This window comes from Pestalotiopsis fici (assembly GCF_000516985.1).
Source record: "Pestalotiopsis fici W106-1 unplaced genomic scaffold PFICI_Scf_5, whole genome shotgun sequence".
Classification (NCBI taxonomy): Eukaryota; Fungi; Ascomycota; class Sordariomycetes; order Amphisphaeriales; family Sporocadaceae; genus Pestalotiopsis; species Pestalotiopsis fici.
This window is the reverse complement of record NW_006917095.1, coordinates 299496-318564: the sequence shown is the minus strand read 5'-3', so window position 1 is coordinate 318564 and position 19069 is coordinate 299496. Positions and strand designations below refer to the sequence as shown.

General features: G+C 49.2%; 7 protein-coding genes across 7 annotated transcripts; 5 read left to right on the top strand and 2 right to left on the bottom strand.

Annotated features, from left to right (window-relative positions):
• Positions 1 to 272: 272 nt before the first annotated feature.
• PFICI_07411 (Ribosome-interacting GTPase 2) lies at positions 273 to 1536 on the bottom strand (the record flags this gene model as incomplete). The annotated part of the gene is made up of 4 exons (XM_007835992.1): positions 273 to 1290; positions 1357 to 1381; positions 1438 to 1452; positions 1521 to 1536. The coding sequence occupies 4 exons, from the start codon at positions 1534 to 1536 to the stop codon at positions 273 to 275; spliced, it is 1074 nt and encodes a 357-aa protein (XP_007834183.1).
• A 903-nt stretch (positions 1537 to 2439) lies between these two features.
• Positions 2440 to 3021, top strand: PFICI_07410 (uncharacterized protein; the record flags this gene model as incomplete). The annotated part of the gene is made up of 1 exon (XM_007835991.1): positions 2440 to 3021. One exon carries the CDS (start codon positions 2440 to 2442, stop codon positions 3019 to 3021), a length of 582 nt encoding a protein of 193 aa, XP_007834182.1.
• A 1258-nt stretch (positions 3022 to 4279) lies between these two features.
• PFICI_07409 (uncharacterized protein) lies at positions 4280 to 7110 on the top strand (the record flags this gene model as incomplete). The annotated part of the gene is made up of 2 exons (XM_007835990.1): positions 4280 to 6614; positions 6674 to 7110. The coding sequence occupies 2 exons, from the start codon at positions 4280 to 4282 to the stop codon at positions 7108 to 7110; spliced, it is 2772 nt and encodes a 923-aa protein (XP_007834181.1).
• Positions 7111 to 8656: 1546 nt separating this feature from the next.
• PFICI_07408 (uncharacterized protein) lies at positions 8657 to 10706 on the top strand (the record flags this gene model as incomplete). The annotated part of the gene is made up of 2 exons (XM_007835989.1): positions 8657 to 9152; positions 9220 to 10706. The coding sequence occupies 2 exons, from the start codon at positions 8657 to 8659 to the stop codon at positions 10704 to 10706; spliced, it is 1983 nt and encodes a 660-aa protein (XP_007834180.1).
• A 1924-nt stretch (positions 10707 to 12630) lies between these two features.
• Positions 12631 to 13458, top strand: PFICI_07407 (uncharacterized protein; the record flags this gene model as incomplete). The annotated part of the gene is made up of 1 exon (XM_007835988.1): positions 12631 to 13458. The coding sequence occupies one exon, from the start codon at positions 12631 to 12633 to the stop codon at positions 13456 to 13458; it is 828 nt and encodes a 275-aa protein (XP_007834179.1).
• Positions 13459 to 13876: 418 nt separating this feature from the next.
• On the bottom strand, positions 13877 to 15158 carry PFICI_07406 (uncharacterized protein; the record flags this gene model as incomplete). Its single annotated transcript, XM_007835987.1, has 2 exons — positions 13877 to 14226; positions 14351 to 15158. The coding sequence occupies 2 exons, from the start codon at positions 15156 to 15158 to the stop codon at positions 13877 to 13879; spliced, it is 1158 nt and encodes a 385-aa protein (XP_007834178.1).
• An 868-nt stretch (positions 15159 to 16026) lies between these two features.
• On the top strand, positions 16027 to 18536 carry PFICI_07405 (uncharacterized protein; the record flags this gene model as incomplete). The annotated part of the gene is made up of 4 exons (XM_007835986.1): positions 16027 to 16213; positions 16268 to 17189; positions 17244 to 18313; positions 18382 to 18536. The coding sequence occupies 4 exons, from the start codon at positions 16027 to 16029 to the stop codon at positions 18534 to 18536; spliced, it is 2334 nt and encodes a 777-aa protein (XP_007834177.1).
• Between the last annotated feature and the right edge of the window lie 533 nt (positions 18537 to 19069).

Genomic DNA, 19069 nt, shown 5'->3' with positions numbered 1-19069 from the left:
CATCACACGTGTACATATTTTGCCTGCTTGGAGACGCCAGGCTCATGGGGCAAAGTCTATTTCCTTTGTAATTATACGACATTGGCGTTTAGGGGGCGTAACTACGCCGGAAAGCCTGCTGTAGAACAGAGAACAGCCAATGATATGCTTTTTTTTTTGCACTTGTAGGATAAACAAGAGCAGCTGAAGTCGATAATCAAGAACATTCATATGATCTACACACAAATTCGCAGGGTGACTCTTCAGATATCTGACCAGTTGTATTTACGTCTCTATGCTTTGAAAGAGCTGACAATATACACAACATCCTCGTCGGCTACTGTATGACCGAGACCGACCCGTTGCGGAACGTGCCTCGCGGATGCACCCCATACCAAGGCATACTTGTATGTGTCCTTCAGAGTCCTGTGAATACGGTCGCAGACGTCCTCAATAGTAGCATCCTTCTTGACGATCAGCGCTTCGCTGAAATCTGGATCGATGCCTTTCCGCTTGGTGTAGATGCGAACCAATTGTAGCTCTTTCCAGCACCGATCAATGACATCTTGTATGCCGAGGTCCAGCTCGCAACTCATGACAACTGTATGGGGTTCCCGAGCCAGCCTGTCTAGGAAGTCGAGCGACACACTGTCGATCTTGTTGTAGACATATAAGCACTTGATATACTTGCGGTGGTCCTTCATGATGACATCAATCAGGTCGTCGACGGTAGCCTCATCGTCACGAATCAGAACCTCGCAGTTGAGCATCTTGTAATCGCGCAGGATATTGTAGACCATCTTGTCATCAAGGTTCTTCGGCGGCTGTTGGAAGTTGATCTTCATGCCGCCGGCCTTCTTGGGCTTGAGATAGATGTTGGGTGGCTCGCGGTTGAGCCGGATGCCGACAGCCTCGAGTTCGGCCTCGAGCAGCGCCCGCTGCTCGGCCTTCTTGGTGGCGTCGAGCACCATGAGAATCAAGTCGCTGGTCTTGGCCGCCGAGATGACCTGTCGACCACGACCCTTGCCCTCGGAGGCGCCCTCAATGATACCCGGCAAATCGAGCAGCTGGATCTCGGCGCCGCCGTACTCGAGCACCCCAGGAATCGCCGTCAGGGTTGTGAAGGCGTAAGACGCCACCTCGGACCGCGTCTTGGTGACCTTGGACAGGAATGTCGACTTTCCCACCGACGGAAAGCCGACCAATGCTATTCTGGCATCTCCGCTCTTGCTAACATCAAATCCGGCACCCGGTCCACCTCCGGATCCGGGACCGGGCTCTAGAAGTTGTGCGCGTAGCCGTGCAAGCTTTCTATAGTTTCGCTAATCAGTTCCCGCTGTTCTTCCATGGAGCTTTGATTAAATAGTGACCCCGTACCCTTTTAGAAGACCAAGATGATATTCTGGGACAAGAGTTAGCTTTTCAAGAACATCCAAGTCAGAAAATATGCAATCATACCTGTGGCCTTGTTTTCTATTCAAGTGATGAAATTATCAGTCAAGCACGTTCCCTTGAACGATTCATTGATCATGTGTTCATACTCTGCGTCTTCCTCATCTCCTCCTCAATCCTAAGAACCTGTGTGAGCGCTGTGGCTAAAGACCGAGGGAAGGTGGGGCAGTTTCTCACTCCTTGATTTTTTCCGTGATGTTGACCATGATGGGCAGCTCTTTGCGCCAGAGGCGCGGGAAACGGAATTATACAAAGATTCGTAAAAGATAGTCAAGAAGTGGCCTCTTCCCGTAGAATTTGATTTTTTGCTGAGATCCGGAGGGGAACGTCGCCGAATTATTGGCCTGCTGTTCGTCGAAAGGCGGGACATGCCTTGCTCCAGGCTCTTGGGACATACTGGAGGGATGTGGCAGAATCAGAGCGTGGGGCAAACTTGACATCTCACCGCTTTCTGCGTTTGGGCATCTACCTAGGGGACCTAGTCTACTGCCTAGGTCTCTTCGAGGAAGTTCGAGTATACAACCTAGGATGATGGTTATCATGACTTTTGGAAGTTTTGGTGACTCATAGGCCCAATATGCACTTGAAATAGAATTCACATTATCCTCATATATTATTTTCATGGAGAACACCAAACCAATATGAATTACTTAGGCATTTGACGAATGCAATTAAATCAGTTTACCTTGTGTATGCACAAAGTTTCGCACTTGGTCAAGTGAGCCGTCCGGCAATCTCGCCACTTAACGTTCGACCGTCCAGTCTGGTTGGAAATTCATTACGTTGCCAAATTGATGCAACTCACTTTTATATGAACCCACCATACACTTCTCCGTATTTTGAACAAATATAGAAACAACATGATGTCATAGCGACGAAGTCGTTTCCACGGCTTTTTTATCATTATTGCATCGCCAGCGCCTGAAATTGCCACAACTTCACAAATCATATAACAGGATTCTGGTATCAGCAGCTCTCAAGAAGATTACTGTCACACAATACTGCACTATGATTTCCCAAACTGTACAAAAGAACAGCGCCAATGCTAGCACCAACGATCGACATTCACTCCTACGCAGACATGCTCACGCCTTCTGCCAAGCTCTATTGTCTCCACCTCCACCAGAGGCCTTGGTAAAAGAGTTCTTCATTCCAGAAGCGGATGGGAAGAACCCCACCATCAGAGAACATGGCCCATCGTGGGCCACAGTCCATCTCCCTTTTCTCGGACGCGACTTTGTCGGTTTCCATTCAACAATTGAGTATTTCGAGCTTCTTGCACGGACTCTGAAAATGCACCTGGACAAGGACAGCTTCCCCGGCGAGGACGGCTTCGTGGTGGATACAAACGCCAACCGGGTGGCCGTGGTGGGCAAAGGAAAGTTCGAGAGCGTCGAAACGGGCAGGAGCTGGGACGAGAAGTTCTCATACGTCTTGAGCGGCTGGGATGAGGAGGGCAGGCTAGGAAGATGGGATATCTGGGCCGACCCTCTAAGTGCCTGGGCGGCTGTCTCGGATCAGGATATTAACGGATGGCACAAGGGCGAGCATCGGTCTTTGATGTCTGTAGTTCAGCACATGAGAGCATAAGCAATGCTCATGCATATGTATCGAGGAGTTGAGGGGCGTCTCTTTCCATCCAGCCAGGGTTTGGCCATGATTGGCCTGTTCCAATGAGCTATCGTGTATCATTATTCAGTCAAAATGGGCCTGGAGATTCTACATAAAGTAGTACAACGACGGACGGATGAAATGCCTACAAACAGGCGATCACACCGAGAACTGGTAAAGACGTGATGGGAAAGAATTATCAAAATCTGCGAATGTAAAGAATTGGGAAAACGTCATTGAATAAACCGAGGCAATTGATTAGAAAAGTCACTTGAGTATGTGTCTATGCAAAGTTGATAGCTCTCAAGAATCATACTTTGGGCTTCTGATAAACTCTTTTTGAAGTCTATTGTCTGTAGGGATTAGTAGCACCACATCGATGTCAAGGAGTCAAGGACAGTACATAATATGTACTGTGTATGCTTCCGGGTATGTTGCAGGGGTATTCTAGACCCTTGAACGGAGTTAACATTCAAGAATCAAGATTGCTTATTGTACAGCTTTCATTGCACAAGCCTTGCATACCTCGTAAGGAATCCCATACTATGTGTCGATGCTGCTCTTAATTCTCAGTGGGCCATGGAAAGGGGTGGGGGAATCGCCAAGCCAAAGGTGAGTATTTTCTTATTGAGTTGCAAGCTTGGAAGAAGCAGTTGTTCGAACGTCAGGGGGAGGATCCAGAAATATGACACTGGACCGCTGAAGGTGGATTGCTATAAAGTCGTTGCTGATTGGTCTGTATTTAGTGGACTGTTGGGGACTCTACGCCGGGCCTTTGTGTTCGTAAATCATAACAAGTTGGAAACGAGATCTTGAAGTTTGAATGATAAATCCAGAATGATAGACTGAGAGAGTAATTTTTCGAGAAAAAGTACAATACAGAATTCTTTCAACTGAATATTCCATAGGTTTCGTCTGGGCGGAAGAGGGAAGACATTGTGGGGTCGAGGGGCGGATATCAGCCACAGTTGCCTGTTCCATGCAGGTTTGGCAGGCGAGACGAGCCACACGTGCAACGCATGAACTCATTTCGACCTGCCCCACGCCACCTTAAGCTGGTCGGCATCGGTCAGTCAACGAGGGTGCATCTTTGCATGAATTAAGCCGTTTCCAGTCAAATTCTTTCTTTTTATACTTCCTTCATCACCAAAAAACCACCAAAACTAAACGACAGTACCGACCTATTGATGGTCCTTCCTTCGATTCTACCCGATCGCCTCTGCCCATCACCGCCGGCATGAGCGGACGGCTTATAGCAGCGGCCGGGCGTCTCCCATTGACGCGTCCGGCCGCGACGCAGGCTGCCCGCCAGTATCACCATCTACCCTCCGGTGGTCTTCTCCGAGCCGATGCCGCCGTTCGAGCTACGAGGCAACGCATGTGGCGTGGAGGAAACGCTTTCCACAATGCCGTCGTGGTGCGGAATGCCTCCTTTGTGCGCTTCCTGCCCAAGCTGGCGGCCAAGCTTATAAGGATACCCGCCATGATGGGCGGCATTACCGTTGCCGGTTTGGCGTGGGTACAATACCAGGCGACACAAGCGGGCAACTACGCATGGGATGTCTTCAGCACAGGGAAAGACACCGTCGTAAGCACGGCTACCTCCATGTTCGATGGCGTCAAAGGAATCGCCGACCAAACAATGAAAGGTTGGGAAAACACGAAAGAGCAGGCCGAATTACCAGAGTGGATGCAGAAAATATTGAGACTACAAGAAGAGGTCGGAACAGGCAAGAATGGCGGCGAGGGTGGTCCAGGCGGGGAGGAGCCGCCCAAGCAGAGCAGGACAGGCGCCGCAGTGACCGCGGGTGCCAGTGCCGCAGCCTATGGCTACGAACAGTCCCCGGAAGACGATACAAGGAGCGACGACGAGATTGCCAAGGACGATCAAATGATGGTCCTGACCAAGAAGATGATCGAAATCCGCAACATTCTATCCAAGGTGGGGCAGGCCAGTACCTTGAACCTACCGTCAATTGTTGTCATTGGCTCGCAGTCTTCGGGCAAGAGTTCGGTGCTGGAATCTATAGTTGGTCACGAATTTCTTCCTAAAGGAACAAACATGGTGACTCGACGACCCATCGAGTTGACCTTAATCAACACACCCGGTTCGAACGCAGAGTACGGCGAGTTTCCGGATTTGGGACTTGGCAAGATTTCGGATTTCTCATCGATACAACGAACTCTCACGGAACTCAACCTAGCTGTGTCGGACGCGGAGTGCGTCTCTGATGACCCTATTCGCCTGTCTATATCGTCTCCTCACGTTCCCGATTTGTCACTGATTGATCTGCCCGGGTACATCCAGGTCGTTGGCCAGAATCAGCCTCTGGAGTTGAAGCAGAAGATCTCAGAACTCTGCGACAAGTATATCCAGCCACCAAATGTCATTCTCGCGATTTCAGCGGCTGATGTGGATTTGGCGAATTCCACGGCCCTCAGAGCTAGTCGCAGAGTTGACCCTAGGGGAGAGCGCACCATTGGTGTTGTTACGAAGATGGACCTAGTAGATCCCATCAGAGGCATGTCAATCTTGAATGACAAACAGTATCCGCTGCGCCTTGGCTATGTTGGTGTTGTGTCACGAGTTCCGACTACTACTGGCCTCTTCAAGAAGGGAAATGCAAACCTGACGAGTGCCATTACCAAAAACGAGAACGCATACTTTTCGGCTCATCCCTTAGAGTTTGGACCCAACTCGGATGTAAGCGTCGGAACTACGACGCTGCGAAAGAAGCTTATGCATGTGCTTGAGCAGACCATGTCCGCGAGTCTGCAAAGCACAAGCGACGCTATCCAGCAAGAGCTAGAAGAAGCGACATATGAGTTCAAGGTTCAGTACAACGACCGACCGCTTTCGGCCGAATCCTACCTCGCCGAGAGCTTGGACGCCTTCAAGCATTCTTTCAAGCAGTTCGCAACCGAATTTGGTCGCCCGCAGATGCACGAGCTACTGAAGAATGAGCTGGACCAGCGTGTTCTCGATCTCTTGGCTGCCAGATACTGGAATAAGCCCATCTATGATCTTTCGGTGCCAGTTGTAGAACCAGATAACCTGGCTGATCTTCCCAAGGCGGACCCGGACTCTCCATACTGGCATCGCCGACTCGATGCCTCTACTTCATCGCTTACCAAACTCGGTGTCGGCCGTCTTGCTACAACCGTAGTGGCCTCGGCCATTCAATCCCATGTTGACAAACTTGTCAACCAGTCGACCTTTGTCAACCATCCTTTTGCCCAAGAGGCCATCACGGGTGCTGCTTCGAGTATTCTCAACGACAGATTCTACAGCACGAGCGACCAAGTGGAGAACTGTATTAAGCCGTTCAAATTTGAGATTGATATGGAGGATCGCGAGTGGGCACATGGACGAGAGCACGTTCAGGGCGTTCTGAAGAAGGAACTTGAGGCCTGCGAAGGTGCACTCAGAGGTTTGGAAACTAATGTTGGCGGGCGCAGAAAGTTGAAGGAGGTCATGTCCTTTGTTGACAAGGCTCGCAAGGGCGATGTCATTGTCGAGGGCGAGAGCTCAACAGGCGCGGGAGGCTTCAGTGCTGCTTTACTCACCAAAGGTATGTGCCACAAGTATTCTCATTTTGTCTAATGTCGTCATACTGACAAATCAATCTAGGCCGAGAAGCAGTATTCCTCCGCGACCGGGCCGAGATCATCAAAATGCGCATGTATGCTGTCAAGTCCAAGCAGTGCGCCAACATGAAGAACAAGTATCACTGTCCAGAGGTTTTTCTTGACGCCGTGGCAAGCAAGTTGGCCTCGACAGCAGTCCTCTTTCTCAACGTGGAACTCCTTTCCGAGTTCTACTACAACTTCCCTCGCGAGTTGGATCAACGGCTCGGCCGACACCTCTCAGAAGAGGACATTGAGAAATTTGCTAAGGAGGACCCCAAGATTAGAAAACACCTCGAGGTGATCCGGAGAAAGGAACTTCTCGAGCTTGTATTAGAGAAAATGCAGAGCCTGAGACAGTTGGAAGGCCGTGAACGGGAAGACAGGAACGCCCCTAAGAAGAAGGCTGGCGACAAACAGAAGGGCTGGGGAATCTTCTAAACACGGGAAGCACAAAGAGGCCGAGCGAGGATGCGTTGCTCTGGTCGGATATGTCATGATGGGTGCGGAGTTTTAAGGTTGCTTGAGATTGGATGTCTTTTTTCAAATCATGCGAGCGGTTTTCATAATGTCGCGATGTCACATTTTCACGAGAGGCACCCTCACCTCAACCGGTTCGACCGTGCCAACAAAGCCGGTGCTTTTGCAAGATTAGACCTGATCCCCTCTTATTACTTATTGTCTTTCTTGTCTATACATTGATATCTGTATATAAAAAATGGCAACATGCGATGAATCAATATTAACTTTTTGAGTTTGCCGTGTAACGACCTTTACAAATAGGTACTCCTTCTCCAAGATACTGGAAACTTAGCTCCAAAATCTAGCAATGAAGTTAACGTAAGTATTCAGCGCCGAGATGCCCTAATGTCCATAAGCTATCTCCTCCAATTGTTAAAGTTTCCTCATGGTGTCCATTGTGATAAGAGACGATGATATAATAGCTTTGATACTACTCGGGTCATAATCATGACTTGATACTATTATGCATCACCACATTGCCACTCTGAAATGTCGTTGATGAAACAACGATTCCAAATATTACACCTACTTGAGTGCCTGGGTACATAGTTTTGCTAAGGAAATAGATAGATAAGGTACTGGCAACCGCATGCTATCCGTTTGGTGCCTGCCTATTTCAATTTGGTAGATTCAGGCTACAAATACTTCTTTGTACGTGCTTTGGAAATACAAGTCCGTCATACATCCCTATATAATACCTACGTACAACATTCACCCCTGCACGGATCCAAGATTTGGAGAACGGGGGGTTCAATGTTGATTCCGAGGTCGAGGTACCTAGACTACCTTCAAGTTAGGTGCATATGTGCCTCAAGGAGGGCGCTAGGCAAAGTACCAGGTACCCCATTTGCCCAATCAAAAAAGACGAGTCACGGTCCTGGTCGCGTTTGCACTGGGCTAGCGACTGGACCGGGACTTGCGCTGCTGCTGCTCGCTGCAACGCCCAGGCCTTGCTTAATTAGCAGTTGGAGATTTGACGCGACTGCGCCTGGGAGCTCTGCGGCAGGTTTGGCATTGAGGCTAAGCTGCGATGGACAGATTTGGTGGAATCCAACCTCTGAATTGCATCACCTGCGAGTGAGCAAAGGCCCGTTTTCTTTCTTTCCTTTTTATCACAACATTCACCTTTGAAACTTTCTTCCCCAAGGCTGCAGCTTTGCGCGCCTATTACTCACTGACTCCGTGGGCATAAACACCATCATCGTGATCGTCACTTCTCAGCTGCATCCCGGGTGTGGCTGCCCGGAAAACTGGCGATTTCGGTCATCCTCTCGCATTCGAGGAAACGTTCCTCAGTCATCGAACCATTTCCCCCCGACACACCTTATCATCACCCCCCCAAAACCCAACAAACTCTCATTATTTCAGCCACCAATTAGCGCAAGCGCATATCTCTTCTTTGTTTGTTACCTACATATAATTGCGACTGGATCCCATCCGAGCTGCCACAGCCGCATCCGCCAACATGGCCTCAGCCGATGAGAATGGCGATCAGGCTTCATCGCGCCCGCCTAGCCCCGACGAACGAAAGCCATCACACAATTACGATAGCGACGACGTTGGAGAGATGAGCTTTGCCAACGAGAGCACTGCGCGGGCCTCGCCCAAACAGAAGCCTTCACGGAGGTCTCAAGGTGCAAACGCCGGCGGTGGATTCCCAACCATTGGTAAAATTCGACACCTCAAGAAGGAAGATGGCGAGCCTCTCTGGCGAAAGGACATACAGTACGACTTTCTGAGGGCCATCTTTGACAACGAAAAGAAGGTCTTCGTCAACAGCTACGACTTACAGAGCAAGGAGAAGCAGACTTTTGCCGACTTGTATATTGATACAATGGCAAGAAGTAGCAAGACCAGCAAAGTTCTTCGCGACAAGCTGCTTAGTGACCGCGAAGCCGCCAAGAGCATGGCAATGGTCTGTCTACTGGTCAATGTCGGCAGAATGAACACCACTCTCAACTGTACGTGCACTCTTTCCCCTCCCGCCCGAGACTTCCAAGTCGAACCAAGCTGACCATTTGACTTCAGTCTTCCCCGAGATGCGAGCACAACTCCGAACCTACCACGCTATCCCTTCGTTGCAAGCCTACCAAGATGCGTCGGCTTACAAGCAGCTCCAAGATGCTCCGCGGCTCAAGTCTATATTAAAGGGTGCGGCTGAAGACAGATCGGAGCCTCGCGACCTTAACAACTTCAAGGATCTTCCTGTCCCGAGAACTAACCCCGTCAACATCATCTTCCTCATCTGCCAGCAGGCAGCACAGATTGCCGAGCTCCACTTTCCCAAGGGCAGCGAGTTTCACGATCTTATCATGAGAACACACTTCAGCAGTGCCTCGAGAGCCAATGCCTTCTTGTGGGTGGTTTGGCAATACCTCGAGTCCGACTTCACTGAGGAAGGCTGCGAGGAAAACCCCTTTGGGGCTGGTGTCGATTATGGCAATGGACTTGCCAATCAGGGAATACCGAGACTCAAGGAAATGACTGAAGCCGAGGAAGCGTTGGAGAATAACGATCCCCCACTGGAAATCGAATTCGGACATGAGAAGCAAGCACACCGAGCCAAGATCATTGCCGCAGACCAGGCCTATCTCCAGGAGCACCAAAGCAAGAACCGCAACCAGAGGGGCAAGCTGATGAACGACGATAGCCCTTCGGCTACCATTCTGCCTCGCATTCGGCCGTCCAAGCACGAGTCCGACATCGATAGTGCTAGGTCCACACCGCCCCCAAGAGCTCTAAGCCGCATGGCAGCTAGTAGTGCTGGCATACCACGCCGCTATGGGACCTCATACAAGACCCAGATTGATCCGTCGTCACCTGCCGGTCCAGGCTTTGATGGTGTCATGCCGCGGAAGCCCCGTCCACCGACGGCACATCAGCTCGCTGTCGAGCGCAACCGTAACCAGCGCGTAGAGTACATCCTCAGCCGCGACTTGCGGAGAGAGCATCACAAGGCTCGCAAGCTCAGACGGCAAGAGGGGGTGATTGTTCGAACCAAGCGTCGCCTGGAACAAATGCATGACCCCTTGGCCGACAGTGACGAAGAAGACTATCGTTACCTTGACAAGTCGAGCGAATTCCGGGGCAAGGGCTTGGGCGGCCTCGTCCCACTTGCTGTCGAAACTGACGACTTTGGAGAAGAGCTGGCCACCTATTCTGCGTCTCTGCGTCGTACAAACCGTCGTATGAAGCGATGGGAGCAAGACTCGGATACGCGCGTCGTGCGTCCAGTTAAGAACCCACGCCTTCAGTCATTGCGATACAGTCAATCCCCTGTTCTTGGAAATGGCCGGGCTTCGAAAGCCGCCTCGGAGAGCTTTAGAAGTGATGCTGGGCGCTCAGGCTCACAAGGCAATGGCGACATCGATATGCAGGATGCTGACGACTTGGACGATGTGGATAAGGAACTGCTTGGACTTGCCGGCGAGGAAGACGACGGAGGTGATGAAGAGCTCGACGATGTTGACAAGACACTTCTGGGCATGGGCGACTCGGATAGTGATGAACACTAACCTGCCCAACAGGGATAAAGGTGGTGGGGTTATCCATCTGTTTCGTCTGAGCATGCCGACCTAACGGAATGGTTCTTCAATCTGCCTCGGACTGATCAAATTGCGATGGCGTCTGGCGTTTGTGTATAATACAGATAGGGAAAAGGGAGACTTCGGTAAAAGGGATAGTCAGAGAACGAGCGCAACGAAACAGTTGCTAATGACGACTGCGGATACTGTTTTGAAGGGATAATGTGACAATGTTTATTGTCTGTAAAAGATGGGTCACTTTAGACGAAAATCAAAACCATGACCGGTTCAGAATTCTTTAATTCCTACTGCTAACCACATCATTGCTCGTTTTTATAATTACCCATTTTCACATGTGTCGCCTGCATACCCAAGTACCATGTACGAATGCATATACGTTACGTTGATCCAGTTCTCCCGGCCTTCCTATAGATGGATTAGCACGTTACAAACCACAGGCTCTACTGGAAGAGCGTTTTCAGCTTTTCCGTGCTCTTACGGAGCCAGTTCACATATACAAAGGGAGTGCTGCCATAACTGACAATAGACATATCGCAATCAATATGTGTGTGAATCAATAAAACAAGCGGCTTCTCGTATCAGGTGAGCATCTGAGAGCAACCAATTTCGGCAGATAGAATGAAACAAAATATGCTAAATTCACGCTGCGCGAAGAAGTGTTATACTACAGTAGAGTATGGAGGTATAAACGGATAAGCCGTTTGAAAGAGTATATATTTCTCGAACAGTCGTCGAAAAAAGACCGATTTAATCAGGAGTCACTATTCTCAAAATACACTGGCTAGCATCACATTTTCATAGCTTCTCCCTACTCAAAAGCTATAAGTATTGTCCTATAAGAATGCCTATCCGAATCCGCTTCATCCCCTGAGAACATGTCGACGGTTTTGAGTGTTCTGTCATTAGCTATAGGCGAAAGCCAGGAAACACGTTGTCTGCCTCGAAAGGTTGGCTTCTCATCTCGAAGAAATCTTCAGTGGCGTTTGAAGTTTCGTGTTAGGTCGGAAGGGAAGGGGAATGTTGGAAAAGACTGATGCCATGATGACGATACTCTTGACCAAGGGTTCTTTCAGAGCATCACGAAGAATACCTCGTACTATTGGCACTCTTGATAGAATGTTCATGAGAAAATCTTTTTGGTCCCGTTTGGCTTTGAAGCGATGACGAGGCTGCAGCCATCCGCTGCTTTCGGAAGCCGAGACAGTTGGGCTTGAAATAGCATAGAAGTTAGGCTTGAAGTGGCATAGAAGTTGGGCCATACTGCTTTCTTTGGCTTTTCTTTGTTTTGTTGGCAGGCAATAATTGACGACTGATACATTCAGAGATCGAGAATATACAAGTCACAATGATGTTGCGTCAATCTCTCAATAGTTTGAAATACATATGAACAGCCGTTCGGTGCTTCAAGATTCTGCTCATTACTATAGGCAACGTTTGAATCTATGAAAGAAATGTCCAAATACTTCCAACGTTTGTTCGTGCCAGTAAGAGGTCGCAGCCTCAAACCTGCAGCAAGCCTCAGTGGCATATTTCCTTGTTGGCCAAGGAATCTAATACGTTGACCTCAAGGCAGGACAAACAAAAACCAAGTGGGAGCGGAATTGGGCAGATAATAAACCAAACCAGGCAACAATCATCCCATTATAAAATCAAACATTTTACTTGTTTTCAAAACTAAGAAAACACCAAATCGATCACTCCCTTTTATCTTTCATGACTATCAGTCACAAATCGGAACAACACCCGCAACCAGAAGCTTTGGTAAGTAGACAGATTTCCACAGCACCCATCCCAGTAGACCGATTATTGATTTCAGCTCAGATCTAAACCTACTGCATCATTCTTCGTCAACACCCAACAACTGTCCTCCGGAGCCAAAAACACGGCATTCGTCATGTCCTCTGTCACTACATTCCCCCAATTCATGTTTCTGCCCCTGGAGATTCGTCAAAACATCTGGCAAGATGCAGCTTCGACTGGCCCAATGCGCCTGGACCTCAGTAAATACGAAGCAAGACTCGATCAAGATTACGTGATGTTGTTCTTGAGCACCGAGTGTCGAAATCATGTAGCCAAGCATCAGCGACAACGTTTCGCTGTCTACATGGCGAGCGAAGAAGCACGACATGAATGTTTGCGACACTCGACATTGGTCCTGACAGATTCGATACAACTGTATCTAGGGGAATACTCATGCATCTGTGTCGAGGAAGGCTATGTTGACCCGAGGAAATGTTTCCGAACCCTTTTGATCGATTGGCGTTCCGATTTGGTGGTCATGGAGTTCTTGAACCCGGATCTTTTTGATGCAAGACGCGATTCATTCTGTCCTCAATTTCCGTGGGCCAGCATCACTCGGCTCGGTCTCCGTAACGACGTCTTTATGGCCTCCCGCACCTTTCCTGGCAGGCGCTTGGAAGTGCAACGCCGGAAATCCAAGTATTGGCTGGAGTGCTGGAGCTCGGTACAAGAGATCACCTTTGTTCTCGACGACTGTGTGGAACGACGCGGGTACCTGGCACCGAGTAGTGCCCCGCAACTCGATTGGCGTGCTCCTCTCGAAGTCACGTATCGTACCAGCAACGCTTTCGAGAAGGAGTTAAAATCGATGAAGAGAAATGTACTGGACGCCTTGTACACTGCCGGAATCTTCAGAGAAGAAATGGACAAGCTTGGCAGGAAAGCCAAGGTGGAGACTGTCCTGGAGCTATCCTGGCCGTGATGCAATGTTGAGGCGCACGTCAATTTGGTTCGGCTTCATTCTGTGATACTGCTATGCTCTGATAAATGGGTTAGTCATGGTTCGTTGACTTGTACATTACGTCAAGATTGCTCTTATTTGTCGATGATTTGAGTAGTCTTGCAAGAGGAAAGTCACAGCGGATTTGGAGGCATACGATCTCGCCGCTGAGCTGAACTGCAATATGTTCTGGATATGCCTTGGCGAAGGAATATATTGTTCTTCCACTGCATTTCCCACACTACCGTTCCCACTTGGCCTTGTCCTAATCAAGACGATTTTGTCTTTGCGCTCAATGTCGCGGTGCATCTCCGCCATTTTCTTCTCTTTCATATGTGCTACTCAAGCTGAAACCGCCGGCATGTCTTGTGTCTCTTATGACCACTTTATTCTTCGGGGCCTACTTCTTGTAGCCATTTTTGTGAATTGCGGCTCGGCCGGGTCCCCAGCTTCTGTCATGTTTCAATCTAAGAATGGCCATGCATTGGGACATCTGGTCGTCCTCTCCAGCAGTGTTGTCCCTTGAAATGGTCCTGGGAACAAATATAGATGGTGCAGCGTCAACGGGTCTCCTTGACTCCCCATCCATTGAAGATATTGAAAAGTCTTCGCTAACAGGCAAATCCCCACTGCCGCGCATATCCTGCTGCTGCGCCATCATCATCGCCTTCACCTCCTGCTGCTTTGCCAACAACTGCTGCAGTTGCATATCTTCCCATTGAGCAGCAACAACAGGGTTCCGTGCAGCTACTTTACACAAAAGTTGTTAGTCTCATATTGCGTGCTCTGTGCAACGTTCCGGCAACGTACTTAACTGTGCCTGCTGTTGCTGATGGGATAATTGGAGGGGGGGGGGGCTTCGTTCGCTGCATACCTTGTTCACGTGAATCTTTTGGGAGTATGCCGCCCACGAACGCTGCCGGGTCCTGCTGAACGTCGGGTGGTGAGGTCGGAGCACTGCTGCCGGTCTCCGGCGATGGAGGCGGGATGCTGCCCGACCGAGGGCGACTCCGCCATTGCATCTGGTTGGAGCCCGCCTGACCTCCCTCCGATTGTCTGGTCGCCATTATTTGTGGATTGACTTGGTGAATTAAGGGTGAGTTTGAGTGGGAACTTCGTTGTAGCTGCCAGCGTCTGCCAATGCGGGCACCATTGACCATACCCGAGTCCATGCCACTCTTGGTCTTGAAGAAAGCAGTCTGATTTCCAGCTAAGCTTGGTTCCATGTTGCCGCCCTGCATAAGATTCATTGGGTTGGGAGAGCCTCGAGATTGCTCTCCCTTGGATTGTTCTGATGAGAGGCCGGCGGGGAGCATGTATGGTCTGCCTCGCTTCATCTGCTGACTTCGATTAGGAAGGTGGAGGGCTTTTGTGCGGACTCCCCGAGGAGAGGTTTCTTGGCTGTTTAGTCCAAGATCAAGGGGCACCTCTTCGTGAGCATAAATGTCCGCCGCACCAGATGTGGGATCATCTCTGCTCAATATGTCCCGTCTCTTGAACTGCGTTATAAGTCGTCGTTTCGGTCTTTCACGACCTTTCTTTAGAGTGTTCTGGGTCACGGATTGACTGTAGATATTCGTGTTGTTGGGTTGTGTACCAGCCGTCTGTGGTGCTTGATATGATGCTGATGGGCCACCCGGGCGCTGTGTCCCATCTGACCCCGCGACCCATCGACGATACATTTTTCGGTAGAGTTTGAATTGTCTGGGGCTACAAGCGATGTCTTGATTTTGGAGTTACATGTATGAACTTCTTGAGAAAGTGACAGATTGGGTGCGCCTGTCGACCTCGCAAACACTTGATTTCGATGCGCTTTGATGCGGTGCTCCTCTCTGGATGGAAAACTATTACCGGGAAGTAAAACTATTGCTGCATGAAAACAGTAAGGAAAAAAAAGCTCTGCGGTCTGAACACCATGGAGTGCAACCTTTTAGTTATGCAATGGGCGATTCGTTGTTTTGGTTCATAGCCAGAGAAGATAGAGTTGGAATTCTTGCCAACTGATGTGCAAAAAGAGGTGAGGGAAAATTGCCGACTTGCTGGTAAGCTCGCAGCGGTTCTGGGGGACTGGCGCGGGCTTTGAGAGCAGCTGGAGGCGAAATCGGCACTTGAGACGCGTAAATATTTATAGATACTTACCATTGACGCCGACTATGTATCATTCACTCTGGCCCAGGAGGTTAGAATCTAGGAGGTACTATGTACTCTGTACGATACACGAGCGTTGCCTAATGCGAGTGACTGAGCCACACATGCATTGCCCCCTCCTCTAAAACGAATGCTTCCCATTGCGATACTTTCCTAGCACATACATAGCCTTCCTCTTGAGAAACAGTGAAGCTGTCTTCTTAGGACGAGTAGCTTGCAACCAGGGTCCACTATCCTGACATATTGAAACATACACCTGCGCTGCCACTTTTGGTCTCGCGGGATATCGTATCACAGATTGTATATTTCTAATGCGCCATTCTATCTTCTGGAATTGCACCGGCTGGGAAATCTGCTTGATTCACTTGAATGCAGCGGATCTATAGCTCACACCAAACGGAAATGACGAGCGAAGACGACCTGCACCTGGTGATTTGTGAAATTGATCGGCAGCTTCACGTCCTATCGGAACAGACAGACAGCACCAACATTACTTTGCCCGAGAAGGTGGTCATCAGATTACCAGAAGACGGCAATGGATACGGTGACGGACTGAAGAGACTGCGCAAAGTCGTCCTCGACTTTCCGAGTATATGCATTGATTCCTTGAGCTGCGTGCGCTTCAAAACTGACAGAACTTTAGTTGACAATGGCCCACCTGTAGAGCCCGAAAAGCATCGATTCTCTGCAGATCTCTCATCATTTCTTTGGAAGATCCTAGCCTTTAGCTCTCCATCCTTGTCATTCATTCAACCCGAGATCATGTTACAAAAGGAACTTGCAATGTGCGTTATCCGGCGGCAAGGCAACGACATACTCGAATCTACTTGCGATAGCAGGGTTGAGTCTGCTCTTTCGACATGGGCAAGTCGAGAGAAATCAAGTATCATCCTGATCCGTGGCTCCTCGCAGTCTACCAACTCGCTCAGATATCTAAGCTGCGAAGTTGTGAATCAGCTTCTTTCCCAGGGATACGCCACGGCATGCATCCTAAATAATGCAGATATCAGAGAGCACTTCAAGGACCTTGGTGCTGGTGAAGTTCTGCGGCAAATTGCTTGCCAGGTTCTGAGAACGGTATCCGCTAACTTGACAATGTCGCTGTTCACCGAGATCCTACGACAATTTCACGCCGCTTCCACAGACAAAGATTGGTTCTGTATATTGGAACTTATGATGCGAAAGTTGGCATCTCTTTTTATTGTAATTGATGCTTCCGTGTTGCAAAACGTTGCTACGGTTGCGGGGCTGTGGATGGCAGAATTCGACGACATATTCTCCCGACTGGCGAATACAAGCACTGCTTGCGTCAAGATTATGATATCGACCAACAGGAAAATCGATATTGCGTCCAAAGAACGCATGCACGCTCACATCGAGGCTAGCATTAGTAGAGGCCTCCCCGAGAACACATCTAGACTTACCCAAAGCCAACGACGCATAAGGCTACCACTGCCTTTTTTTAGTCCGATAGCAGCGCGAGTCGGATACGAAATTGACACCAAAGTGTCGCCCCAACATCCCGACGATGGCGGCGAGAGTATCAAGGGATCAAGGCAGCCATTGTCAGTCGCACTCAAACAATTTTCCATTCCATATATGCTCATACATTTTACCAGAAAGGACGACGCGCAATGTTGTGGAGGCAACACATCGCATTCTTCCGTCATGTTCAAGCAGAGTGATATTATGCCTCTGAACGTACAACCAAAAGATGAGAAGATGATCTTAAATGTAGTCAGCCCGGCTGAAGCTGATCAGTCTATGCGACATTTTCGCATGATGCATCCCATAGAGTACCAGCGACGGCAAGAAGTTCATGTTGCCATCATGTGTGCGCTATCATGGGAGGCTGATGCTGTTGAAGTTCTTTGCGACCACGTATATGATGTGCACGATTTTGGCAACGCACCGGGCGACTCGAACATCTACAGCGTGGTTCAGATAGGTCGCCACAGGGCGGTCATTTTGTATATGCCAGCCATGGGAAAGAGCAGCGCGGCAGCTTCTGGGATGAATTGTCTACACAGCTTCCCAAAGATTCGGCTTACTCTTCTTACGGGTATTTGTGGCGGTATACCTTCCCCCTATACGGGTGCCGAGATCCTCCTAGGCGACGTGATAGTCAGTGACAGACTTGTTCAATACGACTATGGCCGGCAATTTCCAGAAGGGTTCAAAAGGAAAGACACCAATCTCGACAATGCCAGGAAGCCTTTACGCAGTATCGCTGCTTTTTTATCAAAATTGAAGACCCGGGTCGGAAGTGACAGACTCTCGACCAGAATGTACGGTCATTTGCACAGACTGCGCACCAAGTCTCAGTATGGTCAATGGGCCACCTATCCAGGCATTTCCAGTGACGTTTCCTTTGAAGCGACATATCCTCACAAGCATCATAACGGAGATTGCGAAGAATGCGACACCTCCACGCGTTCAGTCTGCGCTGCCGCACGAGAGACTCATTGCGCATTGCTTGGTTGCGATGCGCAGAGAACAAACAGTCGCAAGCGCCATCAGGTTGCCCTACAGGCCTCAGTGGGATCTCATTGTATCCAACCAGCCGTCCATTTTGGAGCTTATGCATCAGGCGACATAGTCATGAAGTCAGGTGAAGATCGAGATAAGATAGGTCGCCGCGAGAAGGTGATTGCGTTTGAGATGGAAGGAGCCGGAGTTTGGGACGACAGTGAGTTAATTTTCAAACCATCATTAAACACCTGACCACGATAAAATCCCTGACCACGAGTTTTCTAGTGCCGACAATCATTGTCAAAGGTGTCTGCGATTATGCCGATAGCCACAAGAACAAGGATTGGCAGAAGTATGCTGCTACAACAGCAGCAGCATGTGTCAAGGCATTGCTGGAAGATTGGCCAACCCAGCCTCAGCGCTTACTGGATGTGGCATAGCCAACTTAATTCAAGGCCCGTAGGTAGCATTTATTGATTCACTTATTAGCCAAAGTGTATTCAAGTTGGAGCTATTTAAAACTCAAAGGCGTAAAGTTTGGTCTGTTAGTCCCTTAATCTATCATTGACTTTATCAACGTCGATGTCCAAGTGTTATTGGGCAAATATAGAAGTACGAAGAGACAACCAAAGCAAAGACCTCTTGTTAAATGGTGGGCAATGATGGTTTTTAGTTGTCAAAGTAATGGTTAACTGCTTAAGCCTACCGCCAACAAAAGTCAATCCAATGACGGCCCCAGAGGATTTCATACTGTTTGCTAATCGCGAACCTTACGCAAAAAAAGCGATGCAAGGGAGGTCGGAACGTTTGGTCTTCAAATTATTGCTGACATTTTGGGGCTTCGAGGTCTATGCGATTCCCACATTCGAACGTTCTGACATGTTCCCCTACGATTCTCAATCAAGACTGTTCACAATACTGCAATTAGGACTGTTGTATCCGGATATATTAATTTTACGGCACTATAATACCC